This window comes from Neovison vison, chromosome 1 (assembly GCF_020171115.1).
Source record: "Neovison vison isolate M4711 chromosome 1, ASM_NN_V1, whole genome shotgun sequence".
NCBI lineage: Eukaryota > Metazoa > Chordata > Mammalia > Carnivora > Mustelidae > Neogale > Neogale vison.
In genome coordinates, this window is record NC_058091.1 from 145,823,922 (window position 1) to 145,840,364 (window position 16,443).

At 45.4% G+C, this 16,443-nt stretch overlaps 1 protein-coding gene across 1 annotated transcript in view; it reads right to left on the bottom strand.

Annotated features, from left to right (window-relative positions):
* The window catches only part of DCDC2 (doublecortin domain containing 2), a 151,061-nt gene that overhangs the window by 21,741 nt on the left and 112,877 nt on the right, over positions 1 to 16,443 (bottom strand). Inside the window, exon 8 of the mRNA XM_044259932.1 lies at positions 2,978 to 3,078. Coding sequence (XP_044115867.1) covers positions 2,978 to 3,078 — 101 coding nt within the window. The remainder of the gene's footprint in view (positions 1 to 2,977; positions 3,079 to 16,443) is intronic.

Consider the following 16,443-nt stretch of genomic DNA (forward strand, 5'->3'; position numbering starts at 1 on the left):
CCTGAGGCAGGACTCAAACCCATGACCCTGAGGTATGACTGGAGCAAAAACCAAGAGTTGGACGCTTACCTGCACCACCCAGGCACCCCATTTTGACCAGTTTCGAGCATACAGTTCAATGGCACCGTATCTTTTACAATGGATTCCACTAACCCTGCCTGACCTGCAGCGCCGGAGGACATTGTCCTTACAATACTGGGCAATAAACAACGCTGGCCTTTGCCCTACGCCAGGGGTTCTCATCTCAGTCCTGTTAACATTTTGGACTGGGTAATTTTTTGCTGGGAGGGCTTCCCTGTGCATTACAAGACATTTAGCCGAAGCCCTGGCCACTTCCCACCAGATGCCGGAGTACCCCAACAGGTCTAACAATCAAAAAAACGTCCCCAGAAATTGCCAAACTTCCCTCAGAGGTAAGACTGCCTCGAGCTTAGAGCGATTGTTTCAGAGGAAGTCACTGTGTCTGTCTTCCAAGCTTGTTCAAACATCGTTAAAAAGACAGTCCAAAAAAAAAAGGGGGGGGGGGAGAGATAAGACAATCCAGAACAAAGGCGATCTGTCCCTCTGCTCATAAGATATGCAGAAACACAAGAGATCCACAGAGAATTGGCTCCTGGCAATATTTACTTCTAAAACTTGATCTGCTTTTCAGGCATCGATACACTACTTGGCCGATTACACATGGTATTTACACACACACACACACACACACACCCTTGTCCAAAGCCCTTTGACTAAAGTTATAACATGAACCATTTAGATGATAGGAAATCTGTCCAAAGAAATGAACTGTGTCGGCCCAAGAGGGAGTGTGCGTCAGTATAATTTACAGCTGAGCCAAGTTGTATGTGATGACTCCATTTCCTTTCCTATGCAGGAATTCTTTTTTCTTCCTTAAGCTAGTAATTGGCTTTTTGGGGTTTGGGGTTTTTTTTTTTTTCTGTGTGTGTGTGTGTGTGTGTGTGTGTGTTTGCATTTAATACTCTTTCCCCAGATCACCCACACACTTGGAAACCGGAGAGACCTACTTTCAAACACAAACTCCTCCGTAGAAGGGTACAACCTTGGACAAGCAAGTTCACCTACACAAGCTCACTTCCTTTCTCCATATGACGTGGGGTGGGGGGGTGAGACAATTACACGACATGAAAGTGCCCAGTGCGGGGTGCCTGGCACTTGGTAGGTACTCGATAAACAGCACCCACTGCTTCCTGGAGAACACAGTGGCAGGACATCCACAGAGTTGTTCTCAACGATCGCGGAGTTTTCCACTAACTTCTCCACACCCTCACTGGATGATTCACAAGACCTGTAACACAGCTGCTGAGGATACGGAGCAGAAGGTCAGCAGGCCACAGAGAGAATGACCTTGAGACCGGACCCCATAAGCACCTCTCGCCAACCATGGCCACCAGCTAATTCCAGCTCGATTACTTATGGGGTCAAAGAATATAGGAATTCTGACCTTTGGTTATTGGGTTTTATTTCCTTCAAACTGACATCAGTGTGTTGACCTCGCCCAGCTTTCACGGGTCTGCTTATTCAGGGTCTCCGCAGATGCGCATTCTGGTAAGTGACCCCTCTCTGGTCACGTGAGCAATGGAGCGCCGCAGACACCCACCCCGGGCTGTTCCGGTAGTGTGAGAGACCTGATCCTTCCCTCTCTCGGCTCCCCTTCCTATGACACCAAACTTACAAGCAAAAAAACACCTACCACAGATTCTGAAACCTGTGAAGTGATTAACAAAGAGACTTCTCTTTTGGTTATCAGCGTCTGATTTTCCCTTGATCTGTGGCATTCTGGCTCTGGAATAAATTCATTTTGTTTGGGGGCAGCTGTACATACAGACGATTACTCTCCTTTGTCTTCCACTGTAACAATTAATTACAGCATCACAGAAGACTTAAAGTTCCATTTTCCCTCCACACACACAAAAAAATACCTGGAGTTTATGAAAAATTATTAGTTATAGCTAATCCGGGGTAATAAATTGGATTTTTGAAATCTGTGTGATTTTTAACACATGAGGCTTTCCATCAGGAAAGCGATGCTCATGGGAAATGCCTGTGGAATCATCAAGCAACAACCCCGCTGCTCCTCCGTGAAAACAAATACAACAGAGAGGTTCGTCTATGGAACCTATAGGATTGAAATTCACTTTCTGTAAAGGGAATATCACATAATAGTCAGAGGACAAGTGGCAATTCCTAGTGAATTCTCATTCCCTTGAGCCCGGGGTTACGATATCCCCCCTCCCCACCTCAATTCCAATCCTCCATCTAAAAATGTAAGAAATCTGGCTGAATTGTGTTAAAAAGCCTAACTGACTTATTTCTTGCATCATTTAAACAACACGAACACTCCTTCATCCCTTCTACAAGCACATGTGTGCACATACACACACACACACACTCACACATACACACACTCACACACACTCACCCACTCTCATTCTCTCTGTCCTCCAAGTACCATGTTCCGTTGGCCTAAAAAGAAAATCAATACACACACAGAGAACATGCGCGTTGTATTTGCATACGCAATTCTTTTATGAAAAATAAATTCCAACCACAATTTCAAGGACCTAAAGGAGAGAATATCACAGTGTTTAAAAAAAAAAAAAGAGCTTTTCTGAATGGAGGACATTTTTCTAGATAAAACTCCCAGCCAATATGCCAATATGCTTTTTCTGTATCAAACCTTCTCCCCCTTTGCATCTCAGGACTTACCCCAATCCACCTCCTTCGATGCTATTTATTAAAGTCACCTCATTTCCCGTGACCATAAAATCAAAATTTAAAGACAGCCCAAATGGCTCTTCTCTGAAGGAATACTAGGAAGACCTAAGGGTGTGTCGTGGGTCATTGGACCGCCCAGCTCCTGAGACGGTCTAGTGCACGCTTAGGAACAGCCTGGAGCAGATAACCCAGAACTTGAAAGAAAAGAGTGGCCATTTGGTTTGCACATGGGAACTACCTGGTCAACCGGGACCTCCACCTGCGTGTCTTCATCTTCCTGGACTTCTGCTGCCCCCCGTGTCTCAGACCTCTCTGCTCCGGCCTGGAAAACGCCTTCACCTATCATTGGAGACAAATGCACAGCGAAAATCAAAATCCAATTGTGACATCATGTGGCTGCATGTTGAAACTGCAACCAAATACTAAGGAAGATCATGCTTTTTAAAGATTTGTGAATTTATTTATTTGACAGAGATCACAAGTAGGTAGAGAGGCAGGCAGGGGTTGGGGCAGTGGGAAGCAGGCTCCCTACTAAGCAGGGAGCCCGATGTGGGGCTCGATCCCAGGACTCTGGGATTATGACCTGAGCCACCCTGATATTATGACCTAGGCCAACCACTGAGCCACCCAGGTGCCCCGATAATGCTTTTTAATAGGTATTTTGCCTCCCTTTGTACTGACAGGGCTTTTGCAGGGCTTTTCCCCGCCACCCTACACACATGTCTGCATTTTCACAGGGAAGAAGCCCGGAGGGGAGGACAACTCTGACCCAACATAGCAGGGCTGTGTCCCAGGCTCATCCTCACCCGGGGCTGCTGACCCAGCAAGACAGCCCTGTACAGGTATCCAGACAGAAGGGACCTCACACCTGTTACCTGCTCCCCACTGTTATCCCCAAAGCTGAGATGATGTTTGGTGCCTGAAAATACTAGCTTTAGAGGTTCTCCTTTCCCAAGAGAACGCCATGAACTGAATATAGGGTGTTGGAATAATTCTATTTGGAACAATATTGAAAAATATACATATTTCTTCCTGCAACAGAATCCTGGAGCTGACTCTGGGTCTCACACAAATCAATCTTGTAGTTTGCAGATGTCCACAGGATTTTCACAACCTAGGTCTCAAAAATCCTTACCCATAAAATGTAATCTAAATCTCTAAGGCTTTAGGTTAAGCTCCTGTGACTTGTCTTCCCATGGAAAGCAACAGTGGCTCTTTTCCGTACCCAGAGAAGTTTTCCTGTTTCCTCTCAGTCTCCGCTACTCCAGGCCAAGCCATCAAAGAGTCACAGAATAGTTCGTCATTCTATCGGCATGCCCCAAAAGAGGTTTAAGGTGTCATTCCTTCTCACAGATATTTCCTCTGCCCAATTTTTAAGGATCTCCACGGATGGAGAGTTCCCCTCCTTCCCTGGTAATCAATTACAGGACTCGCCCTGCAGTCTAGAAAATACAGTTTCATCTTTTATCTTAGAACCTCCTCTATTTCTCCGAAGGCAGCTTGTTTCCCAGAGCACGATTATCTGACATGTCACATAATAACACGTCATATTGTTAAAGTTATAAAGTCACTTGTTACTTATGATTAAGTGGAAAACATTCCTTTACATTCCTGGAGGAGCGATTATGCATGCAGCACCAAGATACACACGAGACATAGGCTGGTTGCTCAGGTTGCTGACCCACCAATGAGTGTGTATTCGGAGATGTGAACACACCCCCAGTAAGGTTTTCCCCAAAGGAAATGCTGGAACAGGTAAGGGCTGGAGCAGAGTGCCATGGGCACTTAGAAGATCCAGCCACGTGAAAAGGGAGGGAAGGCGGGAGGAAATACAACCAAACTCAAGCCCTTCTTGTTTCTCCTAGAGAAACCATTTTCCTTTTTAATTACTTTTTTTGTGACTTGACTGGATATTGGCTTATTCACTCTCCATTTTAAAGACCAGGGACAACAGAGCTACCCTCAAAGCTGATTATACACATTAGATTAATTCACATGGATTAACTCATTTTGAGGATTATCTATAGCAATCATTTAATCCCAGACTGGTTTCTCCCGTCATCCAACAAAGTCTTTCCACCCAATGATCCTTCCTTCCATCAGCTCTTGTATGCTTAAGCAACCCAGAGTAGTTTTTCATTCATTAGAGTTTCCTCAGTTAAATCATCCTCTTCTGTGTATATGAAAACTGAAAACGTACATATATATAGGAATCCCTACAAGATCATCACCAAATGAGGATGTCAGCATTCACAACTGTTTTGGATCATCACTAGCACTAATGCTCCCCAAAGACACAGCCCACACAACAGAGCCAATGATTACATTCTGCCTTGGTCTTGTCTTACTACTGAGGATGTGAATCCACAATGAAATCCCAGTTGGAACCTCAACATGAGAAGAAAGAATATAGAAAGTGAAATAGAGAATGTGCTGAGTCCTCATGGATGTAAGAAGAAATCCTCAGCCTTCTGCTCATGCACTCAACAAAGCCATCCTGGACCTAGCAGGAGTGTGGGGCAGGCCACTCGGAGGGGCCAGGAAGATAGCTTGCAATTATTCTGTCATAAAGCAGGAAAAACAGAAGTGAGTAAGCAAGTCTACAAAATTGGGAGTCTTGATGAAATCCCAATAGTTCATTTTTGCCCTTGTTTCCCTTGCCTTTGGCGATGTTCCTAGGAAGATGTTGCTGCGGCTGAGGTCGAAGAGGTTGCTGCCTGTGTTCTCCTCAAGGATTTTGATGGATTCCTTACTCACATTGAGGTCCTTCATCCATTTTGAGTCTATTTTTGTGTGTGGTGTAAGGAAATGGTCCAATTTCATTTTTCTGCATGTGGCTGTCCAATTTTCCCAACACCATTTATTGAAGAGGCTCTTTTTTCCATTGGACATTCTTTCCTGCTTTGTCGAAGATTAGTTGACCATAGAGTTGAGGGTCTATTTCTGGGCTCTCTATTCTGTTCCATTGATCTATGTGTCTGTTTTTGTGCCAGTACCATGCTGTCTTGATGATGACAGCTTTGTAATAGAGCTTGAAGTACGGAATTGTGATGCCACCAACTTTGGTTTTCTTTTTCAATATCCCTTTGGCTATTCGAGGTCTTTTCTGGTTCCATATAAATTTTAGAATTATTTGTTCCATTTCTTTGAAAAAGATGGATGGTCAAAAGCTTTTGCACAGCAAAGGAAACAGTTAACAAAATCAAAAGACAACTGACAGAATGGGAGAACATATTTGCAAACGACATATCAGATAAAGGACTAGTGTCCAAAATCTATAAAGAACTTAACAAACTCAACACCCAAAGAACAAATAATCCAATCAAGAAATGGGCAGAGGACATGAACAGACGTTTCTGCAAAGAAGACATCCAGATGGCCAACAGACACATGAAAAAGTGCTCCATATCACTCGGCATCAGGGAAATACAAATCAAAACCACAATGAGATATCACCTCACACCAGTCAGAATGGCTAAAATCAACAAATCAAGAAATGACAGATGCTGGCGAGGATGCGGAGAAAGGGGAACCCTCCTACACTGTTGGTGGGAATGCAAGCTGGTGCAACCACTCTGGAAAACAGCATGGAGGTTCCTCAAAATGTTGAAAATAGAACTGCCCTATGACCCAGCAATTGCACTACTGGGTATCTACCCTAAAGATACAAACGTAGTGATCCAAAGGGGCACATGCACCCAAATGTTTATAGCAGCAATGTCCACAATAGCCAAACTATGGAAAGAACCTAGATGTCCATCAACAGATGAATGGATCAAGAAGATGTGGTATATATACACAATGGAATACTATGCAGCCATCAAAAGAGATGAAATCTTGCCATTTGCGACGGAACTAGAACGTATCATGCTTAGCGAAATAAGTCAAGCGGAAAAAGACAACTACCATATGATCTCCCTGATATGAGGAAGTGGTGATGCAACATGGGGGCTTAAGTGGGTAGGAGAAGAATAAATGAAACAAGATGGGATAGGGAAGGAGACAAACCATAAGTGACTCTTAATCTCACAAAACAAACTGAGGGTTGCTGGGGGAAGGGGGGTTGGGAGAAGGGGGTGGGGTTATGGACATTGGGGAGGGTATGTGCTTTGGTGAGTGGTGTGAAGTGTGTAAACCTGGCGATTCACAGACCTGTACCCCTGGGGATAAAAATATATGTTTATAAAAAATAAAAAATTTAAAAAAAAATTGGGAGTCAACAGAGATACAGTAAGCTCTTGATCTCTCCATCAAACTCTGGAATTGGAACTCAAGAAAACAATGGCAGAAACGATGGAGATTCTGCTTTATTCACATGTGGAGTTCATAACCTTGAGAATGTGAACAGGCTGCACAGATTATCAAGCGTTATCTCCAGTGTGGTTGTAAAAGGAAGATTAGGCATGTTTGACATTCATTGCTACCTTCTGGATCACCTTAGAAGACAGTAATCATACTCGTTCTCAAAATATCCTTTGAGTCAACTTTCAGGGAAAGGTGCTGTGCTCTAGTTATGACCTGAGTACACGATATTTTTGGATGATGTGTTGGCACCCAAACGTTGCACCTGCTTTCAAAGACACAACCGAGAGAAACCTACAGATCCGAAAGGAATATATTCTTAAACACTCACATCCAATGGAATGCTTAACTGTACCCAGCCAGAGCTACGAATGACTTGCGGATGTGTTTTAGAATAAACATTTCACAGGAAAAGAAACATAAAATCAATAATAAAAAATAAAGTAAGATTGAAAGGAGACTGGAACGGAAAATGGCAGCCACGGGCTATTAAAGACAAAGAGACAAATCAACAAAACTCCACGTTGTGCACAGCGACACAGAAAACAGAGATAAACGTGTCTGTCTGTGGTGCCGTGCAAGGTCTCATTCATCAGCGAACGAAAACGTGAGCCGTCTCCTTCAGCAGCATTGGGCAAGAGAGGAAGGTCAGAGGGGAATTCATAGGAATAAATGGTGGCCAAAAAAAAAAAAAAAAAAAGGGAAGAAGGGCTAGGAAATTACTCTGTGATGGGAGAAAGCCTACTAGGATTTTAATGTTTACTACACATGTTATATAAAATTAAAAAAAAGAAATATGACGTTTTAGAGAAAAATATTTATATACAATATGGGCTGATGATACGTTGTTTATATAATACTTATGCATTGTAGAAAGCTTGAAAAATGAAGAAAACAAACATCCTTCTAACCTCATGACCCAGAGATAACCACCAATAATAATTTGACAACAGACTCTTCCTTTCTCTTTGTCCTTCTCTTTCTCTCTTAAACACACACACACACACACACATACACACACACACACCCCTCAAAGTGGGATCTTATTGTATATATAGTATTTAAGTGTTTGTTTTTTTTTTTTACTTTAACTTCCTGAGCACGTTCTATATCATGAAACGTTATCTGAACACACAGTAAGTTGCTGGGTGTGGCGGTACCACATTGTAACTAATGGATAATATTAAACAATGAAACATTGTTTTTAAATGATTAGGTAGACTTCATTCATTTGATTGAGGGGTCAATATGTATCAAGATCCACCATACAAAAATCACTTCCGGAGACCTGAAAGGGCTGCTTTTGACAAGCTTAGCAGGTTTGGAAAGCTCACAGACCCGGGGACGACTCATCTTTCCACATGCTTGCCCTGTGGCTCCTTTCCTGCCCCAGGGGAATAAGCGCGGTGCACTGCCCACACCAAGTCCTCAATACATGCTCACTGAAATGTAAGTGGAAAGACAAGTTCATGGTTTCATGTCTTCCCAGCACGTGGAGTCCCTTCCTGCTCCGCGCCCCTCCCACCCTGTCGCCAGGTCCGGAATTGCTCTTCCAAAACTCGCCCTGCGCCTGCAGACTTCCCAGTCCTGGTACAACTTCCACGGGTATGATGGTCTCCTGTAAATCCCGGGTCTCCCCACTCAGTGTCTCATTCTGGAGGAAACCTCACCCGTCTGTTTCTCTCCATCCTGTACCTACCACCTGCGTGGTTTCAATACCCGGGTGACGAGCCACTCCACACCGTGACCTGAATACTTCCGCTTCTCAACGCCACGGCCACGCCAGCTCCACGTTAGCACACGCCCCCTTCATCCTGTGCCGGCTCCGTCCATCCAGCCCACCTGCAGAGTCCACCCACCCTCCCCCCCATTTCAGGCGTGCATCCTTGACCTCCACTTTACTCCTTTCATCCTCGTCCGCACGCAGCTGCCTGCTGAAGTCCGTCCGTCAATCAGTCCAGCTCTGGCTCTCCATTCCTCCATTAAATGCTCGGTATTTTGGCACCACCAGCAGCTGCTGCTCCTCTGTCTCCCTGGACAGCCCAACCTCCTCTGTTCACGTTCTAAGTGCTGGATTCCCAGAGCTTGCTGTGGTTCTACTTCTCTCCTCGGACAGTCTCATCGAGATCATGGTTTGAACACCAGCCATATGCCAATAACTCCTTAACCTAGATAAGCCTCTTCGGAAATCCCAAAACCTACATATCGAATTGTCTAATTTGACAATTTCCCTTTGATATCAAATGGGCATCTCAACCTTAATGTGGTCAAAACAGAACTCTGGTCCTCCTCCCTGTCCCCAGCCCCTGCCCACTGCTCATCATCCCTCTTCCCTGCCCCAGGAAGTGGCAGTACCACTTAACCCCCAAATCTGGGAATTACCCTCACTTCCATATTGCTCTCACTCCTTGTATCCATCCCACTGTTGTCTCACGAATTCAATTTCCTTCCAAATATATCCCAAATCTGTGAATATTATTTCCATCTCCACCATCAACTTGGTCTAAAAACTAGTTAGAAACTCTCTAATGTCTTCCCATCATGCAAAGAACCCAAGTTCTGTACCACGGCTTCCAAGGGTGAGATCAGGCACTGACGTCCCTCGTGGCACACACCTCATACACCTCATACCACCTTGCCTTTGCTCATTCCACTCCAGCCACATTCTGTTTCTCCCCCAGAAAACTCCTTCCCGCCTTTGTACTTCTTAGGCCCTCTGCCTGGAAAATTATTTCCCTGTTTCACCTGAGTGGCTGTCCCTTGCCATTCGGATCTCAGAAACCCACCTTCCTCCCTATTTCAGTAGCCACCGAGTCATTCATATTTCTTGTTTTAGTCCTCTGCCTAGTTTACTGCGAGCTGACACTTTTCCTATTTATTCCATGTTTCTGTCTTTGTCAGTCTCCACCAAACCTAAGCTCCACGAGCGCATACAGACATCCGTACGTTTCAGTGCTGATCCCCAGTAAGAGAGCCCGGCACAAAGGTGTCCAGAAGGTGTTTGTTGAGATAATGAAGAGCAGACGCTCAAAAACATTTGCTGCACAGAGATGAAATGATGAAATGTAAGGAGCATGCCATTTCAAAGCCACTAGCCAGCCCACTAGTTCTTCGTGCTGTTACGAGGTTGATGCCCCCTTTGGCCATACAAAGCGGTACAGCCTTCGGGTGAGGAGGGGGAGCGGGAGGTTGAAAAGAAAGAAGGCTGCCTACAACCTACACGGGGATCGACTGTGTATGCTGGGCGTGGTAGCTGAAAGAACAGCCCCCCAAAGATGTCCAGGTCCTAATCCTCAGAAACCGTGACTATGTCCCATTGATAGGAGAGAGGAATTAGAGTTGAAGATGGAATTACCGTTGTTAATCAGCTGACCCTGAGATGGGGAGAGGATCCTGGACTATGCTCCTGGACCCAGTGTCATCACACAGGTCCTTGTAAATGAGAGAGACGGGCGGGAGAATCAGGGTCCCGGGGATATGGTGTGAGAAAGACTTGCCTGATCACTGCCGGCCTTGAAGATGAAGGGGACCCTAAGACGACCTTTGAAAACTCAAAAAGGAAGAACGTGAGTTTTCCCCCTTAGAGACTCAAGAAGAAACAAAGTTCTGCCAACGCTCTGCATATAAGCCAGTGAAGACCATTCTGGAATTCTGACCTCCAGGACCACAGCATAATGAATTTGTATGTTGTGTTAAGCTACCCAGTTTGTGATAAGTTGTTACAGCAGCAACAGGACACTAATACACCATGTGTCTAAAGATCATGGTCGAGAGAGAACATCAGGGCGGTCCCCATGGCCTATCCCCTTTCTGATTCCTGCAGGTCCCCTCCCAGATGGGGCCACAGGCTCCGATGCCGTCCACCCCTTCTGCCTTTCAGGCGCTGGTCCAAAAAGCCCTTGCAAGTCCACTGGCTTTTGCCTTCATCCTCTGTTAATACTTGTCCTTCACATTCCCCCACAAGGTGCAGAAACCAACCACCACCGCCCCCCAGACACCCCCTCTCGGTCAGCAGGACAGAGATTCCATTTTTTGAATGTCTTCCCTACCCCCAAAACCTTTGTAATAAGAGTAATAAAAGCCATTTGCTAACAAACTCAAGAGCGGGGATAAATTCGATCCACAATCCTGCTCTCGTTCAATTACTCTACGAAGGCTCCAATTCCATGCTTGGATGCACAGACACCCAAACGCAGCGCTAATCTTCCTCCTCTGACTCGTGAGTCGGCGTTTTAGTGTCTATTACGCCGTAAAGCAACAGCAAACATGCTAGTAAAAATAAAAATGCTCCTCAATTATTTTTCATTTATCCCTTATGAATTTTATTGCCAAAAAAAAAAAAAAAAAAAAAAAAAAAACCCGAAAGCCGAGCTTTGGAGGTGGAGTCCTCACAGCATTACCGCAGAGTTCCCATTAATAGGAATCTGTTTCCCAGAGAAAGGGAACACAGACGCTCGTGCGGGGTTAGACTCTGCAGCTCGAGGGGCCGAAACAGAAGGGTTCCCGGTCTCGGGGCATCCAGAGCTCCATCTGGTGATGTCACAGGACTCGGCCATTCTCGAGTAACAGAAGTTACTAGATTGTGAATGACAGGTGCACGCAACGGGTGACAGTTAGCCTTAAAGCCCAGCCACCTTGTTGAAAGCAAACCTCCTCTCTACAGTTACTCGCATTTTTAGATTGTTTCATAAACCGTATTTTGATGAGCTCTGGGTCTGAAATCGATGGGAACTTATCAGGACAAATAAGAAGAAAAATCACAGTCTGGTGCCCGGTTCTGAGGGCTCCCTGGGAATATGAGATACCATGTCAGCGGAAGCCCTACACGTCAGCAAGAAAAGGTGAATGTGCCTGATGCGCCAGTCAACATTGTACTAGGATTTACTACTGAGATGGCCTCATAAAGAAATGTTAAATTAGAAACAAGACATTGATTTTAAAATGTAGCTCATTAAACCCAGTGGAGGAAAAAATGTGGGGAAACAAGGAGTCTGTAGCTCTCAGTGTATAAAGTAATATTCTAAGAAGAAAAACATATATATATATATATATGCTTATTTACCAAAAAAAAGCTAAAAAACAAAAAACAAAACACTATGTGCCTTTTCTGTACGTCATATCAGCCACCAGAAACAGAATTGAAATTAAAATGGGTAAGAAGGTGACATAAAAATTATTTTCATTAGCTAATGTTAACAGGAATACATTCGCATGTGAAATATGTTCAATTTCTAGTATGTAACTCTCCGTAGATACAGATGACCGTCGTCGTATCTTACTGAACTTCAAGGCTGGCCCAGAGAGAGGCAGCCCCCGCACCGTTCAGCAGGCGGCACGGCGGGGCGGATGAAGGCGTCCACGTGTCATGACACTTCCTTGTGACAGGACACCGGCCGGCCCTCCCCGGTCCTTGTAATGACTCACACCACAGCCTCCTCGGACCCCTCCTGTGCGTTGACGGGTCATGGGAGGGGGGATCCCAGCACGTGACAGCGAGCGTTCTGAGCGTGTCGGAGGCCGTGTGGAACTAGAACCTGAATGTTTTCTAATCGCTCATCTTCCCCATATATCTCGTTATGTCCCACAGACCCAAATGGAAACTCCCTACAGAAACAGGAGTATCACAAGTGGCATCTTTCTTTGGCAGTTTAGAACATGACAGGAAAACAACTTGACCCGAGTGCTTCCACCGGCTGAGTGTTCCCAACCACAGTTGAAGGTATGTGGCTTCTTTCTACTCCCTGACCCCACTGCAGGGGATTAAATCTCACCTGTGACACAACTAAGGTTTAAGTGTGACTGTGAAGCCTGCATAGACTTTCCTGCCATTGCACTTTAAAGGGGTGCAACGACGTTTTCCTAGTGTAGACAGAACACGGGCAGTTTCGGTCTTACCCCTGCCTTCCTTTTCTAATCTTTTTTAAGATACACATGTTTTATGATTTTTATCCAAATCAGAACTATTCAGAAGACAAAGAACAAAACACACATTTACAATATGTAGAATTCATGACTCAACTATTTCACAACCTATGTAGGTTTTGCCATAATTTCTAAAGTCTGTATCCCATACATAGGACTAAGCATAAGAAAGTAGCTCCACATACGTTTGCCTAAGTCAACAAGAATATGTGGCTTTACTTTTTTGTTCCTAATTTTGTTTCCTTATGAAAATTCCCCTGAAAATTAGTTTTAGCTTACCAGAATAATTGAATTGTTCCTTCTTATACCTCAGGGACTTGGAGTTACTTAATAAGTGGCCTAAAATCCCCGGTTCCTGTTCTTAATTCTGGCTGGCCCAACGACCTTCAAACAACCTTGCATGTTCATCTGTAACAGAGCCAGCCCTCCTCAAACTACTTCTCTGCTCTAGGAATTTTCTCTTGGTAACAAACAAAGTACTTGCATGTAATAGAAGAACATGGTTTGATTAAATTCCTCAACTTTCTGTTCGTTCATTCATTCATTCACTCATTATGCCAGTGTCTCCTGAGCCTCCTCATGCTCAGACACATGCTGGACACCAGCCATAGAAAGAAGAACAAGATGCTTTCCATCTGCAGGGGAATCGGAGGACATCAAGGGCCCAGAGCAAGTGTAGCAAGTGCTGCACCAGCTGTCTGGCGAGAGGGCGCAGAAGCAGGAAAGGGGAGTGGAAAGGGGGCCAGTCAAAGCTTCTGGCAGACAGAAGCTACAAATCCAAGGATGGACAGAACTCGACCCTGAGGAGCAGAGGATGGCCATCCAGATGGAAAGATCACTGTGTGCAATGCCTGAGAGGCGGGGACTGCAGTCAGATGGGCTGCAGGGCAGGGGAGGTGGGGAAGGAGTCGGAAAACCTTACCTGATAGAACAGACTCTGAACTTGATCTTACAGATGATTAAGAGCAACCCAGGAGCCAGGGGTGGGGGACCGTCCTGGAGGAGGGCAGCCCCGGATGGAAGGGGGTGGGGATTCCTGGCAGGGTGTGAGCCCACAGGGGGACAGATGGAAGGTACTAGCCCAGGCATTCGGGCACAATACTGCCCCGTGGGAGTGATCGGGTCAGAGTGAGAAGACTGGCTGAGACCGTCGGAAGGAAAAGTCTGGAATGTGGTTCAGACGGAAGCAGTAAGAGGCTGGTAGCCTGGCGGGTTCCAAGGATGGGAAGGGAGCTAAAGCATGGAAGGATGGGTCCCACGCATCTGCTGGGACAGCGGGACAGGCGCTGCTCCGGGGCACCGTGGTCTGCAGGAGACTTGTAGCTCCCGCCTGATGGCAGTGGCAGCAGGACGGGCGGAGGCGGCAGGAGGGACACGAAGCTGTACTCACAGGGCTCCGTGACCCCCGGATGGGGGAGGGGAGAGGTGAGAGAGCCACAGGGAACTCTCGGGTTTCCCGCCGGGGTGTCCACGGGGTTAGTAGAGCTATTTACCAAGAGGAGGGACAGAAGACCCAGCGGGTGGCTTGTAAGAAGGGAGACGATGAGTTCTGAGCCAGATGCCCTGGTTTTAGAGTCCCCTGTGACCTGTGCATCTTGAAAGATGGTTGGAAATACAGACCTGTTGACTAGGATAATGCTTTAGGATGAAGATACAGATTTGGGGAAAGAAAGTCATCGGTCTGAACAACAACTTGCAACGAGAATAGAAGATGACTGGAGAGAAAATTCTAGGAAACAATGTTTAAGGGATGGGCCGAAGAGGAACCTACGAAGAGAAAACAATTAACGACCACTGTGAGAGAACAATCAGAGTGCAAGCTGTCCAGGAAGCCCAGGGGAAAGTGAAGGCGATGACAAAGGAGCAAACAGTATTAAAAAGTGTCCTCCAGGGGCGCCTGGGTGGCTCAGTGGGTTAGGCAGCTACCTTTGGCTCGGGTCATGATCTCAAGGTCCTGGAATCAAGCACCGCATCCAGCTCTCTGCTCAGCGAGGAGCCTGCTTCTGTCTTTCCCTCTACCTCTCCCCCTGCTTGTGCTCTCTCTCTCTCTCAAATCAATAAATAAAATCTTTTTAAAAATTAAAATTAAAATTAAAAGTGCCCTCCAGGTTGGTATCCCAGTGATCTGGTCAAAGAGGTGAGAGCAACTTCCTAAAGCACAGCAATCAGGGTATACTGGGGTGTGGTTTGAAACGGGGTGAGGAAGTGAAGAGTGAGTGGGGGTCACTCTTTCAAGACAATTTGATGTGAAGCAGAGGAGACTTGTAACACTGAACTCAGAGGCCTGAAGCCATGAAGCTAGGGAGGGCTGAACCGGGGTCAAATCCCACCTTTTCTACCTCCTGGCTTCCAGGAGGCTTCCTGGCTTCCAATGAATACGTCACAGATGTCCGTCCTCACTATCACTTATGTCGCCCAGGCACAGGCACGTCCAGTGAAATCCAAGCCTTGCTGCAAAAACTCAAACAGTTCCCCCAGCCACCTGTGACCGAGCCAAACCAAAGGAAACCATCTTCCTCTTGATAACACAAACGTAACTAGAACTGTATGTCATGAAAATACAAATCGTCATGCCATGCAGACATGGAGTGGGGTTTAAACCTCAGCTACAGTGTCTACATGGTAATCTGTGTGCAGGGGGTCGGGGAGGCCAGCACCCGTCCCAGGAAACAAGGCACCTTCAGCCTGTATGCCTAACTGATGCAGTCTTTAACAATCATCTCAGAGAAATAAAAGACTGCTTAGCTCCAGAAAACCACCAAGAATTCATGCAAGGAATCTCAAAACCCAAAGACTGGGGGGGGGGGGAGAAAAAAACAGGATTTAAAATTTTCAAAAGCTATATGTAGTCAGTAAAAATTAAGATGGAAGACTGAAATAGTTCTGTAAATATTTGTTTCCAAATTACATACACGGCATATACTTATGGGATTAAATACCTAGCTCAAACATGAAAATAAAGAGAGCCTAACTGTGCATTTTCAAAAGTTGGTTATTAATCCCAATTATTATTAAATTACTCCTTTGAGAATCTAAGCCTCCAATGTTCACTTTCAACAACCAGCAATGATATGCTTTAAAACATTACACTCAACAACGCCGGTGCTACTGGAAGAATAAAGCCAGAATCGCCACTTTTATAATGAGTCTGATTCTGAGACGTGCTGGACATTCTGTGAGCTGTGCTCCTCCATCAGGGTAGAGGGACACAGGGACACACGGGGCAACTGTGCAAATTGGGGCAAACCAGTCATTCTGAATAAAAGGATGGGATAATTTTTCATCTCATCTGTTTGGTGAAGGTAAGATGCCTGAACTGTTTGCTAAATCTGAGTGAGAGTGTCTTAATTTAACCATTTTGGCATTTTACACACAGTGTGCTTCTATTTGCTCGAGACAAAGCAGGATCTTTCGAATGTGTACCATTGCAGGTGTTTATATTTGCTCCACAGATGATAAATTTTTGTCAGAATTGATGCC